Source organism: Lepisma saccharinum, chromosome 26 (genome assembly GCF_977018435.1).
Source record: "Lepisma saccharinum chromosome 26, izLepSacc3.1, whole genome shotgun sequence".
NCBI classification, from domain to species: domain Eukaryota; kingdom Metazoa; phylum Arthropoda; class Insecta; order Zygentoma; family Lepismatidae; genus Lepisma; species Lepisma saccharinum.
Window position 1 is genome coordinate 19,181,205 of NC_139254.1, and position 19,566 is coordinate 19,200,770.

General features: G+C 37.5%; 1 protein-coding gene across 1 annotated transcript in view; it reads left to right on the forward strand.

The window, feature by feature from the left end:
* The window catches only part of LOC145979422 (uncharacterized), a 57,377-nt gene extending 38,334 nt beyond the window's left edge, over window positions 1–19,043 (forward strand). The window contains exons 2-5 of the mRNA XM_083112307.1: window positions 7,539–7,656; window positions 8,978–9,105; window positions 11,553–11,801; window positions 14,857–19,043. Coding sequence (XP_082968433.1) covers window positions 7,539–7,656; window positions 8,978–9,105; window positions 11,553–11,801; window positions 14,857–14,939 — 578 coding nt within the window. The 3' untranslated portion in view covers window positions 14,940–19,043. The remainder of the gene's footprint in view (window positions 1–7,538; window positions 7,657–8,977; window positions 9,106–11,552; window positions 11,802–14,856) is intronic.
* Window positions 19,044–19,566: the final 523 nt, after the last annotated feature.

Here is a 19,566-nt window from a genome sequence, read left to right on the forward strand (position 1 = left end):
ACACCCTAGATTATCAGATCTTCGCGGGCCACAGTTTGGACATGACGGAATTTTAAAATTTCCCCCTTATACTCGGTACGTACGATTCCATTGAAAATGCCCTAGAACCTAGAATCCGATTCGAAGAAATATATGGAGCATACAGGGTGATTGCCGAAGGAACGTACTTTGATTTCATGGTGAAACCAAATCCTCGCGGGGCACAGGTTGGGCACCGCGGGACATTAAGTTTTTCATTATTCCCTTGTATACGTTATTTTGTGACATTTCAGTTCGGTGCTAGTTCCCTAGAAGCAAGAATATCGTTCGAAGAAATATTTTGACTATACAGGGTGATAAGCAAAGGATGTGCTTACGACACCCTAGATTATCAGATCTTCGCGGGCCACAGTTTGGACATGAGGGAATTTTAAAATTTCCCCCTTATACTCGGTACGTAGGATTCCATTGAAAATGCCCTAGAACCTAGAATACGATTCGAAGATATATATGGAGCATACAAGATTTTTGGGGAAGGAACCTGCTTTGATTTCTTTGGGAAACCAAATCCTCGCGGGCCACAGGTTGGACACCGCGGGACATTAAGTTTTTCATTATTCCCTCGTATACGTTATTTTGTGACATTTCAATTCGGTGGGAGTACTCTAGATGCTAGAATATAGTAGGAAGAATGATGTTGAGTATGCAGGCTTATAGAAAAATGTTGTAGTTATGAAATCCTACGTTTTTTTTTTTGCGGTGTTTTTTTTTTCAATTTACCCATTACAATTGCATTTGTATCCGTACGTGCATACATTTTTGTAATATCGGTGACTTTCGTGTATCCCCCCCCCGCCCCCCCCACCCGAAAACAAATATAAATTCATAAACTGCTATTTGCATAATTTTCCGGCTCTCTCGAATTGGATGGCTTTTTTTTACACTCCTGGCAACCCTGAGCTACCATCTACATTCGAGTCATTCCATGCCAAATCAACACAGATATGTGCAATTTTTAACCTGACCATCTCCGATTTTCATGAAATTTGGGGAGTTGAAACTATGCATAGAACTTAGTAACTATGAAAATTTTTAGTCTCGTGCGTCTTGTAATTGTTAAATTATTCAAGGTCAAAGTTTGCAGAAATTGCCTTTTTTGAGCCCGCTTAGCTATACTAAATCTGCTGTAACTCCGCCCCTATTTCGCCTAGGAAGCTCAAATAAAGCTTATTGTACAGGGAATTGAAAAAGCTTTCCAGTGATATATAACAAGCCTACCTTTGGATAAAAATATAATTTTGTCACGTGACCTTGACTTTTGACCTTGAATATCTCAAAACATGTCATCACCAAAAATCGTGAAAAAAATATATTTGGTCCCTCATACCGTACTCTAAAACACACCAAAAAATCATTCTGGGACTGCAATGGAATCAGAAGATACAAAATAATATGTGTAACTATGTGACTGATAAAAGTCCCATTACATGAACTATGAAGAGTCAAATGTCCCTTAACACTCCCTACAAAATGTGAAGGAGTTATCCTGGGTATAATTGGTCATGAAAGAAATAGGTTAGGCACAGGGAGATTTCTAGCCGTGTGTGTCAAGCGCAGGTCCGGCATATTGTTGACCGCCATATTGAATTTAACGCAAACATTTCAAAGGAAAGGGGGTGATGTGATACGCGTATATCAAATCAGGCTAGAATTTCACGAGAAATGATGTGACGAAGGATTTTCCAACATATATTTAACCAGCAAAAATTTATTACTGCATGCTTGTAACCATTTTCTCCTTTTCGAGGTGTTAGAAACAAAGCATTGGAATGCTCCTAACGTGTTAGGAACTCATCGAGATCACGCTGACATCTTGGGAGAGAAAGAAGTATACGCACCATTGCATATGATTTTAATCAGCTACATTCACCAAATAGTTGAATAGTGAAGAATATTGGGAAAAGTATCTCAAACAATTACGTGACACTTCCTTTGGAATGAAAAATTCTTCAGTGACGAGGCAAATTTTTATGTTCACGGTGAAGTTAATAAAAATAGTATGCAATACCTGTGATTTGCTCAGTCGAATGGTTGTTGCTGGTAAGCTAATTATGTGGTATAATGTATGGCGAACGGAAATGGTTGGTCCATATTCAACAACGGAACCTTAAATGGTGAGGGCTTCTTGGATTTGTTAAGTGAACAGGTTTTTTCACCCTTGCTTACGGGATATGGCACTTTTCGAGAGTTTTGAAACAGGACAGAGTGTGATCACACTATGTTGGACATTGTAGCAATTTCTTCATGGTAAATTTCTAGGTAGATTGATGGGCAGACGGGGATCTATTAAAAGGCCTGCACATTCCCCAGATCTAACATCTTAGGAGGACTTTTACCTTCAGAAACATTTGAAGAGAATGGTGCATGCACTAAAAGTCCCTGATATTGACCATCTGAGAGAAGGCATAGTTGTTGCTTGCGATGTTGTTGCACATGCTACATTACCAAATGTTCTATGCGAGTGTGACAGACGTCAACGAGTGTGCTCACAGGAACATTGACAACATTATAATGTGCATATATCGTAAGTGAAAGATATGTGTATAACTTTTTGATGGCGTAAGATACGTTGGAAAATCCTTCGTCACTTCATTTCTCGTGAAATTCTAGCCTGATTTGATATACGCGTATCACATCACCCCCTTTCCTTTGAAATGTTTGCGTTAAATTCAATATGGCGGTCAACAATATGCCGAACCTGCTCTTGACACACACGGCTAGAAATCTCCCTGTGCCTAACCTATTTCTTTCATGACCAATTATACCCAGGATAACTCCTTCACATTTTGTAGGGAGTGTTAAGGGACATTTGACTCTTCATAGTTCATGTAATGGGACTTTTATCAGTCACATAGTTACACATATTATTTTGTATCTTCTGATCCCATTGCAGTCCCAGAATGATTTTTTGGTGTGTTTTAGAGTACGGTATGAGGGACCAAATATATTTTTTTCACGATTTTTGGTGATGACATGTTTTGAGATATTCAAGGTCAAAAGTCAAGGTCACGTGACAAAATTATATTTTTATCCAAAGGTAGGCTTGTTATATATCACTGGAAAGCTTTTTCAATTCCCTGTACAATAAGCTTTATTTGAGCTTCCTAGGCGAAATAGGGGCGGAGTTACAGCAGATTTAGTATAGCTAAGCGGGCTCAAAAAAGGCAATTTCTGCAAACTTTGACCTTGAATAATTTAACAATTACAAGACGCACGAAACTAAAAAATGTTATACTTACTAAGTTCCATGCATAGTTTCAATTCCCCAAATTTCATGAAAATCGGAGATGGTCAGGTCAAAGGCTGTGTTGATTTCGCATGGAATGACTCATTCTTAGCTTCCGCTGCGTTCAGGTCGCTTAGTTCTCGTTTCAGTTCGGTGCTAACTTCACGGACGTCAGATAGGCTAATCATTAGGTCTGGTGTGTCAGGTTTAGGGCTCTTAGTGTTAGAATAGCTTCTCGAAATGCTTTTGTAGTTTCTGCTCTACCAAGAAGAGGACAATCGGTATCGGTTCCAAATGTTTCATGGTTTTTGCAAGTTTTACAGGAGTAGTAGCGAGTACTTTAAGAGTGCTGGTAACGATTGTGGGAGGAAGTTCCAAGCTTTGAAAAACTAATTAGGACAGTTTATAGGTTTACTAGTCTTTATTTACTGGAGAAATTATGATTTGAAATGTAGCTTACGTCAGCAGACGTTCTTGGTTTGGTTGACATGGACGTGAGTGTTTGCTGATTTTTAGGCAAAGCTCATAGGAAGTGTCATGCTCGGGACCAGATATGTTATGTGATCAGGTTTACAGACATTGTTTTAATGCTAAGGCCCCCAATTTTAATTGACATTAGATATTTTATGTAATATGAACACAAATAAAAGTTATTTGATCCTGAACATAGCCTGCTTAAGTAAAAACCTTCCATCTTGAAAGTGTTTTGCAGCTTTTTATTAGTAAAAGCCAGTTGTATTCACACTCAAGTAGCTAAAGAACATGTGCGAAAGATCACACCTCCAAACTTACCTAATTATGTAAAATTATAAACACCAATATGTAACACTCCTAACGATAATTTCACTCCTATTTTGGTTTCGTAAGTTGTCAGTCCTTCGTGTTTGATTTACTTTTTGATGATACATTTATAAAATGGTAGCCAACATTCAGTCTGCTGCTGTTGCGGAATGCCATTTTTTGTGTGCTATATTTACTTGTGCGAAGCCTTTTGGGGCTGTTCTGCTTCAAGCAAAGGCACATCTCCACAAGATAAAAACGGTAAAAGTTTACTATCCGTCGGACACCTATAACTTCTGAGTTTTGTCAATTTTTGACATTCGTACTTACCTATCTGCTTCGCGGAAATTCCGTGAATGGTTTTTGGGGCTATCCATCCCGGAATTGGAAATTTAAACAAAAAAAAATATTTTAGTTTGAAATTTTTGACTGAAATTTCCCACCGATTCCGGGCTCCGCCCCTGGGGTAATTGACTTACCGCCCCCAGCTGCTTACGCAGCCCTGCCCCCGCTCTGCTCTGGCTCCCCGGCTTTTTCTATAGACTCTCTGTTAAAGGCATGTTAGAAATTGGTCGGAGTCACCTGCCCCTAAATGACCCCCCAAACTTTTAAATTTGAAGAAATCCGTTTCGAGGATACGGAAAAATTACCTGAATTTCACACAAAACACCTTCACGATGTTAGACAATACTACAGGAACTTATTACGGTAAGTGGTTTCTTATGTAGAAATGAAGAAATTTGTCCGACTGATAGTAAACAAGTACCATAAAAAACAGAAAAGAACCTCATAAACAACATAATCTTTGTAAACCATGCAAGACTTTCCACTTGATAATCGTGGTACAGAGGATCAAAGGTACCCAAAATTACATGTTTCCACTAATAGAAAAGCATTAAAGTGTAAGTTAAAATGGTACAGAGTGGTTTGGAAATTTATTAAAAATAGGCTTGAAGTCAGGGAATTCATTTTGGCAAAATTTTGCACTATAGATTGAGCATAAATATTTTCATTCATTGACAGCAAACATTCTAATTGAATGGTTAGTTAGCACTCTTGCTTTTGGTGCAGGTGGTCCACATTTGAACCATGTGGAAACTAAACAGTGTGTTGTGTTCATGTAGTATCATGAGGACAATTGGGGAGGTACTCGAAAGCAATGGACTGTGGCCTCAAGAAAGAGATAATAAAAGTGGCAGAGAAATGAAAATTTCTTAAGTGGTCCCTTGACTAGCTTGTCCTGTTATCTTTGTTCTAAGCACAGCTGTTTTGTTCAGTTGCGCCTCCCCGATGGTGCAGTGGTTGCGTCATCGCCTTGTAATCAAGGGGTCCCGGGTTCGATACCCAGTGGAGGCACAAGTGGTTCGGAATCCCACTTTAAACTGTAGGTCCAGTCCCGATTAGCCTTAATGTGCAGAAAGTGGACTTAAAACATAAAATCAATCAATTGTTCAGTTGCACTTCTAGGCCATGTAATATTATAAAGTTAATGTCGGTTACATGCTTGGTCACTCAATACATAACAAGGAAAATATCAAAACAGAAAAACTGAGCACATGGCAGAATCAGATGTTATATGGAAATAGGTTATTTAGGACACGTGTGTATGTGTTAGTGACGAAAGTGAACATGTCACTGGTTTGGTTATGGTAATTATGCGATATAGCCCGAACACTCTCACTCGTTTATTTCGTTCATTTTAGCATTGATACATACCTATTCTACATTGCGCAAGATTCTTTGAGGTGAAGTTATGCCTTTTTCCATAAAATAGTGTCAACTTTTCATATTACGAGTCATTATTTGTCTTCCTTGTTCCGCTTGGGTAACAGACGTATTGGCGTGCACTCGTCATGGATCATTGCATCTCGCGCTTGTGTTTTGTCGATTTGGAGTGGGTATGCAGTGTTTCAACCTTCTTAACTGAAAAATACCTACTTTCGTGTTCATTATGTCATCCCAAACCATTGATGGATAGCCCTAAAAACCATTCACTATAGCCCCACAAACCATTTACGGATAGCCCCAAACACCATTCACGATAGCCCAACGAACCATTTCCGGCAAGGTTAGGTTAGGTAAGCATAGTTAAAAAAAGAAAAAAAATTCTTGTAAAAAAAAAGGCACGTTTGGAAACACTGGCGAGACCGTGCGACTTTGGATGCTCGCTCCATCTGCAGGTACATAATGGAAACAATGGCAAAATGTTGTCGCTTTACAGAAAATGCAAGTTCCTTACATAAAAAGTGATTATTTCTTGTTCTGCAGCATTCTATGGTGAAGTTTTCAGTTTCTGCGAAAGAATATACCTCTATGAACTTCGATAATGTTACAGAAAGTGATTTCAGTAAATAGTTTCTCCTGTAAATTTGAAGAAATCTCTTCGGGCTATATCGCATATTTACCTTAAATCACTTAGAAAGTGCAGCTGATGTTAGAAAAAAAAAAGAAAGAACGTTCAGCGTGCAAGCGTAGTAAGAGTTATTTTTTTAAGTAAGGTTCGTTTTGCAATAAAAATGAAGTAAATGTTTTTCAAAAAAACATTTATTTTCTGAATTTACATCACTTCTGTATTTTTCTACATAATTTCCTTACCAGTTTAAACATTTATCGTAACGAACTACAAGTTTTTGGATACCCTCCTCATAGAACTCTCCCGGAACAACAATTAACTCAGCTTCCGTGAGTAACTGGTTATCATCACAGGCAGCATACCCTCGTATAATCCATGGTATATTTCATACTTTAAAGATAGTAAAAGGGTTGGATGCTACAGAAAATCTAACACAGGATTAAACATGGTATTCGAGTAGATTTCAGCAAGATTTGCTATGCATTCCATTCTCTGGATGCTGTTACGGTACCAGTTCCATAGATCAGATACACATTAAAATCGGATATTTTGTGTTTCGCATGGTTCGTACTTACCAATTGTGTATTGCGGAACATAGTTCAAGGTGCCATTATGCTTTTTACACCTAAACAAACACTTTTTCTACTAAAATAACTCATATTTGTAAGTGCTACCGAACGCACGTAACGGTGCAATATCGCTTACTTTGTGAATGATATTGCTTCTTTTGTTTTCGAATATCAGTGTTTCCAACTTTCTTCACCGAAAAATACCCACTATCGTGTTCGTCACGTGTGCAAATTGTACATTATGCACGACTAGCTGACGGATAGCCCGACGAACCGTTCCGATAAGCTTAGGTTAGGCAAGGATAGTTAAAAAAAAAGGGGGAGGGTTCGAAACACTTGACATGATTTTTCGGTCAAATAGTTTCCGTAAGTAGTTTCTTCTGTAAAAATGGAGAAATGTGTCTCCGATGTATGAAACTGTTACCTGCTGTTACTGTCAATAATTTGTTGTAAGACTGGCATTGTATGTAGCGACAATGAGAACAAATTCTTTTGTCTTGTTTAACATGAATGTGAATTGGAGTTAATTGTCTTGAGTTTGAAATAATTTAAGTATTTCTTCTCTTTTAAGCTGTGACATGTAGTAAATTTGGTCCCGCTGGCATTAAGATCAGTTTGATATGTGGCAAAGACCAATACTGCTGTGGTGATGGAACACCAGATGCTCATTGTTGTACTCCTACCAGCACGTTAGTATCATTATCCTATTCATGTTTTGTTACTAACATTAGTCATACCGTATATTAACACAGAGATCCCACTATCCTGGAAAGGTAAGTGAAATCACTATAGGAGTGAAAAAGGGATAAGAAAATGAGATTATTTTGTAAAAAAAAATGAAAAAAAAAGTTGGGGATATTGAAGGTTTACCATATTTTACTGCATAACTGTAATAGATTTCTTGGCAGTTTTTTTTTTGTTTTTTTTTTTTTTTGCAAAAAAGGGTAGCTCCGCCCTTTATGTGAAGCTTAAAAATAAATGTTAATTATTAGGTTAACTGTAGGGCTGAGGCCATACCGATACTTACATAATTCCAAATTTAAAATATCAAAGGTTATATTATATAGATATGTACATATAATATATACACACACACATATATATGTGTTTCAATATATATAAATTAAATGTTTGAAATTATTATTACATTTTATACAGATGCATTTCTGACAAGGGCAATGAATAAATTAAACCCACCAAACAATGCTCTGTTGCAACGACTCATCTCACATCAAGAAGCTCTTGTAGTGACGCAGGTAAAGCGGGAGATGTGAAGTTATGTGATCTTGCCATCTGTGTAATATCAAAACTGTACATTTCCGGACGTGGGTTCCTTATCAAAACTTGATCTACTAAGTCCCCTCCACAACTCCTAGAAGTGTGTAATAGGAATTCTGAATCAGCCTGTATATTCAGTGTTTGCTTCATCTGCTATGATATTATATGCACTTATACTTACATGCATATTGAGCATGAAATAGTCACCTATATTTACATCTAGATAAATGGAATCAAACTGCATTCAAAGTTACACAGGAAAAATAAAAATTAGATACCTAATGATAGGGCAGTTTCATTTTATGTTATGTTGTTGTTATTCCTGCCATTTACGGTGTCGATGTACTCTTGTATTGTGATGTACTACGTAGAAATTTTTCAGCAAAAAATGCAGACTCTTCTGGGACTCGAACCTGGGTCTTTGCCTTACTGTGCCATTGCTCTACCACTGAGCTACCAAGCTGACCTGGCCTCGCCTGAGACGATTCCATGGAGGTAAAACGGCAACAGCGAAGAATCAGGCAAGGCCAGGTCAGCTCTGTAGCTTCGTGGTAGAGCAGAGACTCGGGTTAGAATCCTGGTTGAACCTGCAATTCTTGCTGAAAAATTTCTACGTAGTTATTTAAGATGACCTAGAAAAGTCAGGTAATTTGGAAATTTGCAACACGAGTGGGTGTCCTGTATTTTATTCCTACATGCAACCATTAAATGTTTTTATTTTTGCCTTTGCAGGGTGAAGCTCATTGCTGGAATTATTGGTGGAGTCATAGCTGCTATAATAGCAGCATGCTGCATCTGTTGCATATGTTGTCCATTTTGTATATTATACAAAAGGAGGCATAGAGGAACAGTCTATTCAAGTAAGTCACAGGATCATGATAAATATTTTTTTGTTGTAACATCTTTATAATATTCAAGTAAAAGAACGTTAGACAACAATCAAATCAAATTACAAAGGAAACAGAATAAATTGAATAATATGTCAAGACACATGTAATCAATATGACTTTTCCTTTGCCAAAGAAAGGGGTGCACTTGATGTGCTTTTTTAGTTATAGCTGCAACCGCCCTTCCCCTCCCCATACACATCCATGGATGTCCTGCTTTTTGTTTCAGAAAATCTGGTCACCCTAATATATGTGGTTAACCCTGGAAAGCTAATGGTGTCCTGTGCCATACGTTAAAGCTAACCATTCCTCTGCTGGACTACTGATTTCTTCAGAATTAAAACACAGCCTACATTTTGCAAAAACTATTCTATCTACTACAAAAGTTAAATTACTTCCAAAATACATGAATAGCGTGGCAGGGATGCAAAATTACATTTTTATAAGTCTCGTGTACACTCAAAGCAACACTTTGATTGGTATTCACCACACATGGCTTTGGAGCAACGTCAGCAGAAGAATCTGGTCATCCTCATCTTGCTTGAGGGACAGAATGCACAAATTTTCCTTCCTTGTTGTTGAGCATCTAGATTAGTTTTTGGCATTTTCATGTTCAGGATGATTTTACGTAGACACAATATTAAAAACCGTTAAAAACACACTGAAGGAACGTTTGTAAAAAGACACTGACACTTCCCTGTCAGTCTCTCCGATCCACATGAAGGTAGATGGGACTGGGAGCTGAAGATTATACTAGAAGGGGGTGAAACAAGAAAACTGCCCCACATGCATAATCTGTCAGGTAACGCATTAGCTTTCTAGGGTTAAAAATTTCAATTTTTCTTGTAATTATGATTGTTGGGAGGAAAGAATGAACATATTTCACATTCCCACATGAGTGTGGTGTTTTTCTAAGAAACAAAACAAACTTCAACTCTTTGCGGTACATATTCAGTATTTTTTGAATCGCTGCACATTTGAAAAGTGTGTACTAAAGTCTTCACAACTGTAGAAAGTTTGCAGCAATTGAAGGTCCCATTTGCCAATGGTAAAGAAGTTTTGTATTATCAACAAACTCTACAGTATTATTAATAAAACAAATATTTCATAGCTTTTGCAAGTTGTATTTGATTTTGTAATTGTATCATTTCATAATTGACAGCCTATTTTTCCTTGAACATTTGTGACAAAAACTTGTAACGTTTCTACAACTTTTGCAGATCCCATGGGGGTTCATGGACCACAAGTTATGACAACATATTGTATCACAAATGCTTTGTGTGCTTCTTGTTTGATATGTGTACTCTCAAGTTTGAGTTCAAATGTCTTGGAAATAAGGTTCAAAATTACAACTGAAGTCACACCATAGTTATAACTTCCCAGGTAGAGCTGTTAAAATCACTTCTCAATGTTTAATCGTCCATAAATTTCTTTCATTCGTGCGAGTTTGAGAAAATTATGGACAACCGGAATTACTTGCAGAAACTATATGGAAATTCACATGTAATAAGAACATTCCCAGCTCTTGAAGGCTTTAGACTTCTAATCGTGGGTAACCATTTTAATGATTACTGCTTAAGCTTTTGTATACTTTGTGCAGTCTTGGGCCCCCTTCAGATGAAAGCATTTCCTTTTTTATCTAGCATAAATGTTTCCAAAAATCTTATAGCATTTTTGTAGCAGACAGTACTTTACAGGAAAGCATTTCACATAACATTACAGTTAGCATTAGAAAATATATGTAACATGAAAGGCATAGAAGTTATGCAGTTTTCATTTAATTGCTAATACATTTAAATAGGAAGAGGTGTGATTTAAGAGGAAAGGGCTATTTAATTGATGAGATATTGTGTAAACACACTGAAAATACACCTCTTTTTTTAATGTTAAGTAACCATCGATCTCACCTATATATTGAGATATTTCTGTCCATCAGTCAGTGCCGAGTGTTTACAATTGAAACAACTAATTTCTTCTTCCATTTGTGTGCACTGTAAAATATGTATTTAAGTGTGTATTTGTACTTAACACCTTTTTATTGGAACCATTATTCCTCTCGTTTGAATAGTTTGTCTTTTAAAAATGTGAAGTGATAAGTTTACAATCTCGCTTGGCTGCCATTACATCTTCACTCGTGACCTAGAGTTCGCTTCTGATTGGTTATGCTATGCAAAATGCTAAGGAAATTAGGACCGATTATATTTTTGAAAAATGCCATGGAATATGCTATGGCATGAAAATGCGATGAGAGTTTTATATTTTGCATGGTGGAATTTAATCAAAAATGTTGGGGAAAATGTCTTCTGAGGCAGGCCTTAAACTCAAGAGTGTGTTTACAAGGAGGTCATTAAATTTATTTGGTAATAATGTTAGTAAAATGTGCTATCATTTCTAATGTATTTATTTTATCTATCTACCAGATGTCCCACCTGCTCAGTCAACACAGCCAGCACAACCGCAACCCGAACAGCCATCAACATATCCCGTTCACCCGTATCCACCAGAGCAACCACAGTATCAACCCCAACCATACCCTCCTCAACCGTATCCTCCACAACAGACTCCATACCCTCCACAGCCAGTACCATACCCTCCTCAGCCTTATCCTCCACAGCAGGGGCTATATCCATCTGTAGAGATGCCAAATGCACCATTTTACCCTACACCAGGTAAGTGATTACATCATGCTCCTGAAATAAGGTTAAATTTAGAGCTGGGCTCATTTTTTTGTATGTCACTATGTCATTGACAATGATCAGATGGATGAGAAACTTTATTGCACTGATGCATAAGTTTGCATTGTTTTTTTCGCTGTGGTAAAAGTTTTTATTTTATACTAATTTATGATGACCAGAAGACAGAAACTATACTGTTTTGTCTCACATGCTTTTTAGCTAGAGTGGCATATCTCTACCATTTATCCTTTTTGAGACGCACTGCCATCTTCATCGCAGGTGCTGTAACCCCAGTTAATGAAGGCAGTGGTCCTTCAAAATTAATCAGAAAAAAATGATTCAATTCTCAATGCGGAAACACGAAACATCACTAGTACAATACTGAATCTGCATTTCCTGCACCCACCATAAAGTTGGGGAATTTGTATTGCCAACTTGAGTGAGAACCTGTTCCGCAACACTCCACCCTTACCTGGTCGTTCCTGGCAGTAAAAACCCAAATAAACAACTAAATAGGCTCGTTAGTCCTGGGTTCCCATCCCGTTCCTCACCAGAGCGCTCAGAACCAAAAAATCAATCACAGGCAAGAACTTCCTGAATTAATGTTGCAGGGTGATTGAAAACTCGCAGAAATGGGCTTTATACATTTATTTACACATTTATTTACAATTCAACAAAACAAGGCTCCATTAATTCTCTAATTTACATTTCTATAATTTGAACACCACAACAGAACTGCAGCGTGGAAGCTAGCTAGGATCGGTGGAACCGCCTCGGGATGTTCTTCCTCATGGGAGACCACTGAAGACCGAGGATCACTCTCCCTTCTGCTTTCCATTTCACACACACACACACACACACACTGTGTCCTGTCCTCTGTCAGAGAGGCCATATTTATACTTCCTTCCTCGTCGCATGGGGGAGGGCTGAAAGTTCAAATCTTATTGTCTCTTTTAAACTACACAGAACCATGGAAGAAACCCAAGCATACAGATTACACACAAACACAAAAAAAGAAACAAAAAGCAAATACTGTTTGTAACAAACCCTGTAAGGGTTTAAGAAACAGTGTATTAATACATGATTTTTCTTTCAACAGTAACAAAATAATGGAATTGTGGAATCTAATTACAGACAACAGTGATACCCCAATTTTACATGCTCAGATTCATTTTCCTGCAATGTTCATTCAATCTTCATGTTCCAAATAGGGCAAGATGTTATAAAATTTTCCCAGATTTTTCATTCTCATACATTTCAAGTTTTTTTCATTCCGGTCCCCTGAAGAATGTAAAATCGAGGTTCCACTGTCTTTACGTACATATATCATAAAATATTCAATTTTAACAACACACCATTACAATAATTACTGATTCCAATAAGCTGAATCTAATTTTCTAATTAACTGTATAGCTAATTCTCGACAGTAACATAATATAAGGATTGATTGGTTTTATTTTCCTTTGCTTTCCTGCCACTTTTGGCTAATTGCTAATATAAGAATGAATGGTGACAAGCTGAAATGGATGGAAGGACAATCATAAACACAACACAAATCTTATAGGATTATACTAGCTGAGAGTCCAGTTACCAGAGTGCACTATGTGGAACTGAGGCTGACTTTTGTGTCAGCTTTTGAGGTTTGACCTTTAGCAAAGGTTACTCTTTTTACCCTCATAAGATTAGGAAAAAGCATGGAATTAATGGTGCACTATTTTACTTGGAACTAGAATAGTCCAATTGAATCAGACTACCGTGTGGGAGATTCAGGTCCGATTTCCAGGAAAGGGGGGAAGGGGTTGACTTCTGTGATACTTTTATTGGCAATGCCTCTGCTTAAAGTGGCCCTGCATCTGACCCAGCCTCTACTCACAATGGGTACCTGAGAGCAATTTTCAGAGGGGAACAGTCAAGAAGGCAGCCAGAGCATGGTGCTGATCATACCATCTCCGCTGTGGCAGATATAGCGTGCCTTCATGGCATTGTGAGAATATACAGGCTCCATTCTGAAAGTATCTGAACTTATTTATTTGCAAAAAAATTATTGATGACAATTACAACTGCTGTCAATATTCTTCAATGTAGGCACCTTCAGCCCCAATACAGCGAGTATAGCGACTTTTCCACTGTTCACAGCAGTCCTCGAAGTCCTTGACTGACACCCTCTTTAATGCTGCGGTCGTGGCAGCTTGAACCTCTTCAATTGACGCAAAACGCTTCCCCTTGAGCACCCTTTTGAAATTTGGAAACAAAAACAAGTCTGCTGGTGCCAAGTCCGGGCTGTAAGGGGGATGAGGCAGCGTTGCCATGCGTACGTTGGCCAAAAACTCACCTACAAACTGCGCTGTGTGAGCCCGCACGTTGTCGTGATGAAGCACCCACCTGTCGGCGATGTCAGACCGGACGCCCTGGACCCTCTGTCGGAAACGCTGAAGCATTGTTTTGTAGTAAGCTGCATTCACAGTGGTCCCGGCAGGTACAAACTCTTTGTGCACGACCCCCTTCGCGTCGAAAAAGACAAGGAGCATTGTCTTCACCTTTGATTTTGACGAGGGGACGCAGGGGTGTGCCATTCTGAACTTTGTCTCTTGCTTTCGGGGTCGTAAGCCTCCCGTATCATGGTTAAAGTCTCCGTAAAGTTTTTTTTTTTTTTCAATTTAACACAAAATTTCACAGCGTAGCACTGTTTCAAAGTGCACTCCATTTTCACCAAATCCACCAACTGCAAATTCTCGATGCGACGTTTTTTCTGTGTACACAACACGAGCGATTGCTCGCAGGCAACTGAGCAAGGACTTGTTTTGAACATTAAGGTCCCCACTGCCACCTGGTGCAGCTTACCCGAACCCTCGACCGATTCTCGCGCTGTGCTGTGGACAGTTCGGATACTTTCAGAATGGACCCTGTATAGCAGATAGGCTTACTTCTTTTTAATATACTCCATCTAGAAACAGTGGATATGAATGAGGGTTTTGCAAATATTCTTGTCTTGACATACATTGGGTTTGTGTCTATGAATGTGACTGATTTGTCGTATTTTTGTTTGTAGCACATGGAAATCCACCCCCATATAGTGAAGCAGTTGGAACTGAAATGTATCAAAAACAGGCACCTTACAATCCGAATTATTAAATGAAGAAAAGGGACTCTGACCAACCTGTACAGTGAAACTGCCATGCATCTGGTTCAATGTAGTACACATACAGGACATATGTTTTCGTAAATACATACTTGTACAAACATTGTCTCTTGAAGAATTGTGGTGTGTGTATATGTAAGTGTACCAAATGCATTTGTACATAAGTTGTGTATAGATTTTTATATATATGTATATGAGGTCTGTTGGACTGTAGCTACCAGGGTGGCAATAAAGTCTTCAACCAATGGGGAATTGATGAACAGCACATTTCCTTAATGCAAAAATATGCTACATATGTCTGCCATCAGTTGCTCAAACATTTCAACATGTGTCCTTTAACTCTCTTCAAAATGGGAGGCTCGAGAACTTCATTGAAGTGGTTATCTTTTCTCAGTGATCCTGGTTTATCAGAGCCTACACCTCAGAATTAAAAATTCCCCATGTGGTAAAGCCATTGGGGTTGAGATCAGGTGACTGTGGTGAACATTCCACAGGGCTTTGTCTCCCAATCCAGCATTCAGGAAACAATACTGTCATTGGTTCCAGACCTTATGGCCATCTGGTATTCTTAGTTTGTCATACATGCTGTCCATTAGAACGATGTCTTTCATTTGCTGTCATTAATCATTTTTGCTTGAAGCTTTGATAAATGCTATGCACTCCCTCCCACTCAAGTTTCCAACCAATGTTGCATTTATATTTTTCAGATATTTAATGCTATTTTATGCTTTTATTTTCATCACATTTCTGCCCTTTTTATGTAGATTTAGTCTATTTTAAAATTTTGTACGTGTGAGTGTGCCATCGTCAATTTCATCTAATCATCCTCATTGTCAAGGTTACACTAAAGAAGCAGAGACTGTGCAAAGAATTTTGGTAAAAATAAATAATGCGTAATGTTGCTATGTATAGAACACTATTTTTCTGCACAGTCACCATAGGTATTTTTTTATGTGTTTGTTGTCCGAATGCCAGTTTTTGTATTTGTTGGTTTCTCAGCATAAATCATTCCAGTCTTGTATTCATTGTAACAGATTTGTTAACGTAAATTTTAGCACAGAAATAATCATAAATTACTCTCTGTGGGGGAGGGGAAATTACATCTTTGAGGAAAGTTTACAAGTGTTGCAGGGGTAGAGAAGGAATAGTGTGGTTGTAGAGCATGACTCCACAAAATCCTTCTTCTGAATTTTGATATTTTTAGGTATTCTGACATAATTAGCATTTTTCCTTGCATTTTTGAAGTTAAAAAAGTGTAAGATTCTGTTTAGCAAATCGTTGAATTCGTTGTGTTTGTAAACCTGTCCATTTATATTGCATTGATAATCTATAAACACATCACAAATATTAACCTTCACAAGAAACAAGATATATTTTTTGTAAAGATATTTATCTATAACCTAGGATATGTACACATGTTAAAAGTGATAGGAATTGAACATACTAATATCTGAATATTTGTTTATACATCTCAAATCATGAAGTGGTACATATTTTTATGCCTGTGTTGTCACTATGTTGCTTTAAAATTTGTTCAAATGCCCTGACATTTGAATAATTTTCCTTCCAGTCAAAATTGCGAGCTAGAATATATGTGTTGTATATGCAAACTTGAGATATTATATAAGTTATGCATTAATATTCATTTTAAAGGTTTTAAAACAATTATTTGTGTAAATTTAGAATTACAGTGGGTTTGTTACCCTTTTTTAAACATGAAATGTACAAAGTACTTACCAGTGATTTGCATGGCATGCTGCATGCATCTTTTCTTCTTGAGCTAATATGTGCATGTCATCGAGTGTTCGAATATGTGATGATGGATGCTTTTGTTAGTTTTGTTACCAGTTTTGGGCATAGGAAGATTTCTGTCTTTCACTCTGATTTATCATATTGTTAATTTTCATAAATGAATATGCTTTTGTAAGTTTGTTGTAGAATCATGCTATCAATGCAACCATCATACCAGCAAAGTTAATATCTGAATATTAATGTTCTGTGTACATTTATGATCTTGTGTAATGCAATGGTAGGCATGTGTGTGTTTGTGTACAGTGCTTTGTTGGTGTGCTGTATCTGCACTTTTTTTCATAATGAGAATAAAAACTAGTAGCTTATCGTGATTTTTAAAGATGTATAAATATGATTAACTTTGGATCCTTGTTGTTTGCATCAACACAGCAAACTGAGTTATGAAGGATATCAAAAAATTTTCTCATGAGAAAAAGCAGTGAGAGAGGAACTTTCAGACTGAAGCAACAAGCAGCAGGTGACACACAACATGTGACAAGTGATATGAGTAATTCACACCGAAGTGATGAGTGACATGGGGAATTCACACTGAAGTGACGAGTGGCATGGGGAATTCACACTGAAGTGACGAGTGGCATGGGAATTCACACCAAAGTGACATGGGCAATTCACACCCAAGTGACAAGCAACATGGGCAAACATTCATTGTGCATGCACGATCAACAGACTGAGGTGACACCATGCATGGTATTGAGAAAATAACCCAGTCTGAGTGTCAGTCAGTGATACCACAACTGGATCTGTTGCTTTTGAAACACTAATGATATCGATGGTGAATAGAATCTCTCAACGTGGAGATGGATGTTAACTTATGATTTGGCACACTGGAGATGTTCAGTCACGGACACTTGTGGGTTGGAGCAATTCTATTGAAATAATTCCTGAAGTGTTCCTGGTGGTGAATGAGGATGAGATTTTTTCGGGATATCAAACAGCTTTCGAAAACTAACGTCACTCTCATTTTCAGGGATTGAAGTGCAGAGATGTGTCACAGTGATGTTATATGTATTTGGAGTGGGAGGGGGTCAGTGTACATGGTGGGCTAATCAGATGCTGCCTCTCCGATGCTCGCACTCTGTCTATTATTGCTAACCAGGTTGGGTCCAGTTCAAGTCCTGTGTGTCGGTTGGTTTTCATTTTCCCCGTGGATGGGTATTGCTGCTTTGATGTTTTGTTTCCCAGTTGTTGGGCGACTTATTGATGATCGTGGTGGTTGTGAAGTCAATTCTATGGCCCTCCTGGATGGAATGTTCTGCTAACCCTGATTTTGCACAGGTCTCCTCCCACTCCCAAATACATGTAACCTCACCCTGACACATCTCTGCACTTCAATCATTGAAGATGAAAGTGACGTTAGCTCTCGAAAGCTTGGAAGTCTATCTGGAAATCACCTGGTTGATATGCCGAGAAAACCTCTTCACAGTTCTATTGAAAGTCAATGATATCATTACAATCCAGAAGTGTCAGTGACTGTATTGGGAGAAATTTAAGTAAAAAATGCAGGCTCGGTTAGGACTCGAACCAAGGTGTCTGTTAAAGCAATGGTATGTTAACCTGATATCTGGGTTTGAGACCTGATCAAGCCTGTTTTTTTTTCTTTCCTCACTTAAATGTCTATGAATAAACATTCTGGTTACAAAAAACAAGACTTGTATAGGTGGTAAGTTGTCTGTATGTCATTTTTTTTCCCCAACGAATTTATTCAAAGACTGTCTATGATGGTATGTTATCATTTGTGATATTCAGGAGCTGCCTTTGCAACTCTTCCATTAATACTTTTCTTCCTATATTTCAAATGTATAAGTCACAATTTATACTAATAATTTTGAATGAATTAAAATTTTCAAGAACTAAATAACTTTGAGTAATATTTTGTAAGATTTCTACTAACCTTATTTTCTCTAAAAGTCTTTTTAGAGCATGAAGGGTACAGGTTTTCTAAATGCAAATTATCTTGTGAACTACTGCTGTTGTGAAACATTGAATATTTTAGTTACTTTAGTGCTAATAATGGAAGAATATACGTGATGTTTCTACTTTTACACATTCAATATGTACAACTTCACATCACGAGTACCTTATTTGTGATATTTTTATTTGTGAATGAATTTATTGTGTTTTGTATAGAATTGTAAAATTTCCTTAAGAATCTCATAAAATATTATTTACACATATGTTAGATATATGATATATTATCCATCTACCTTGTCAAAGTGGACAGAACAGTTTTTATATAAGAAAATAGTATATAGTTTTTTTAGTGTTATACATACAAATATACAATATGTGTGTAATAAAGTTGTATTGTTGGGAAATACTAGTTGTTTGTTTATTGCAGAGCCTTAACTGATAACAGTATTTTAATGGGTTTTTTTCTCTACATGTGCACTAGAGTACGGCATGGATTCACTTTCACTCGCTCAAACTCCTTCCAGTCTCGCACCTATTTTCAGCCGTCAATCATCCATTTCATTTTCATATATCACCCTGTATTGGTAAGATAGACTGAACTACATTTCAACTTGGAGGTGATGACTATGCTTACGAGGGTCACTATTTATATTTTGAGCCTAACAATGAAAAAACAGGAATTTGGCATTGAAAACTGCTTTATTGTTTTTCGAAGTATTCTCCTTTATGGTCAATACACTTTTGCATTCGTTCGAACCATTTGTCAAAGCAGTTTTTCCAATCTTCTTGAGACACCTCTATAATATGGTTTTTGAACGCATCAACGGCGTCTTCCGCCGACGAAAATCGTTGTCCACGCAATTTATTCTTGACATTCGGGAACAAGAAGAAGTCATT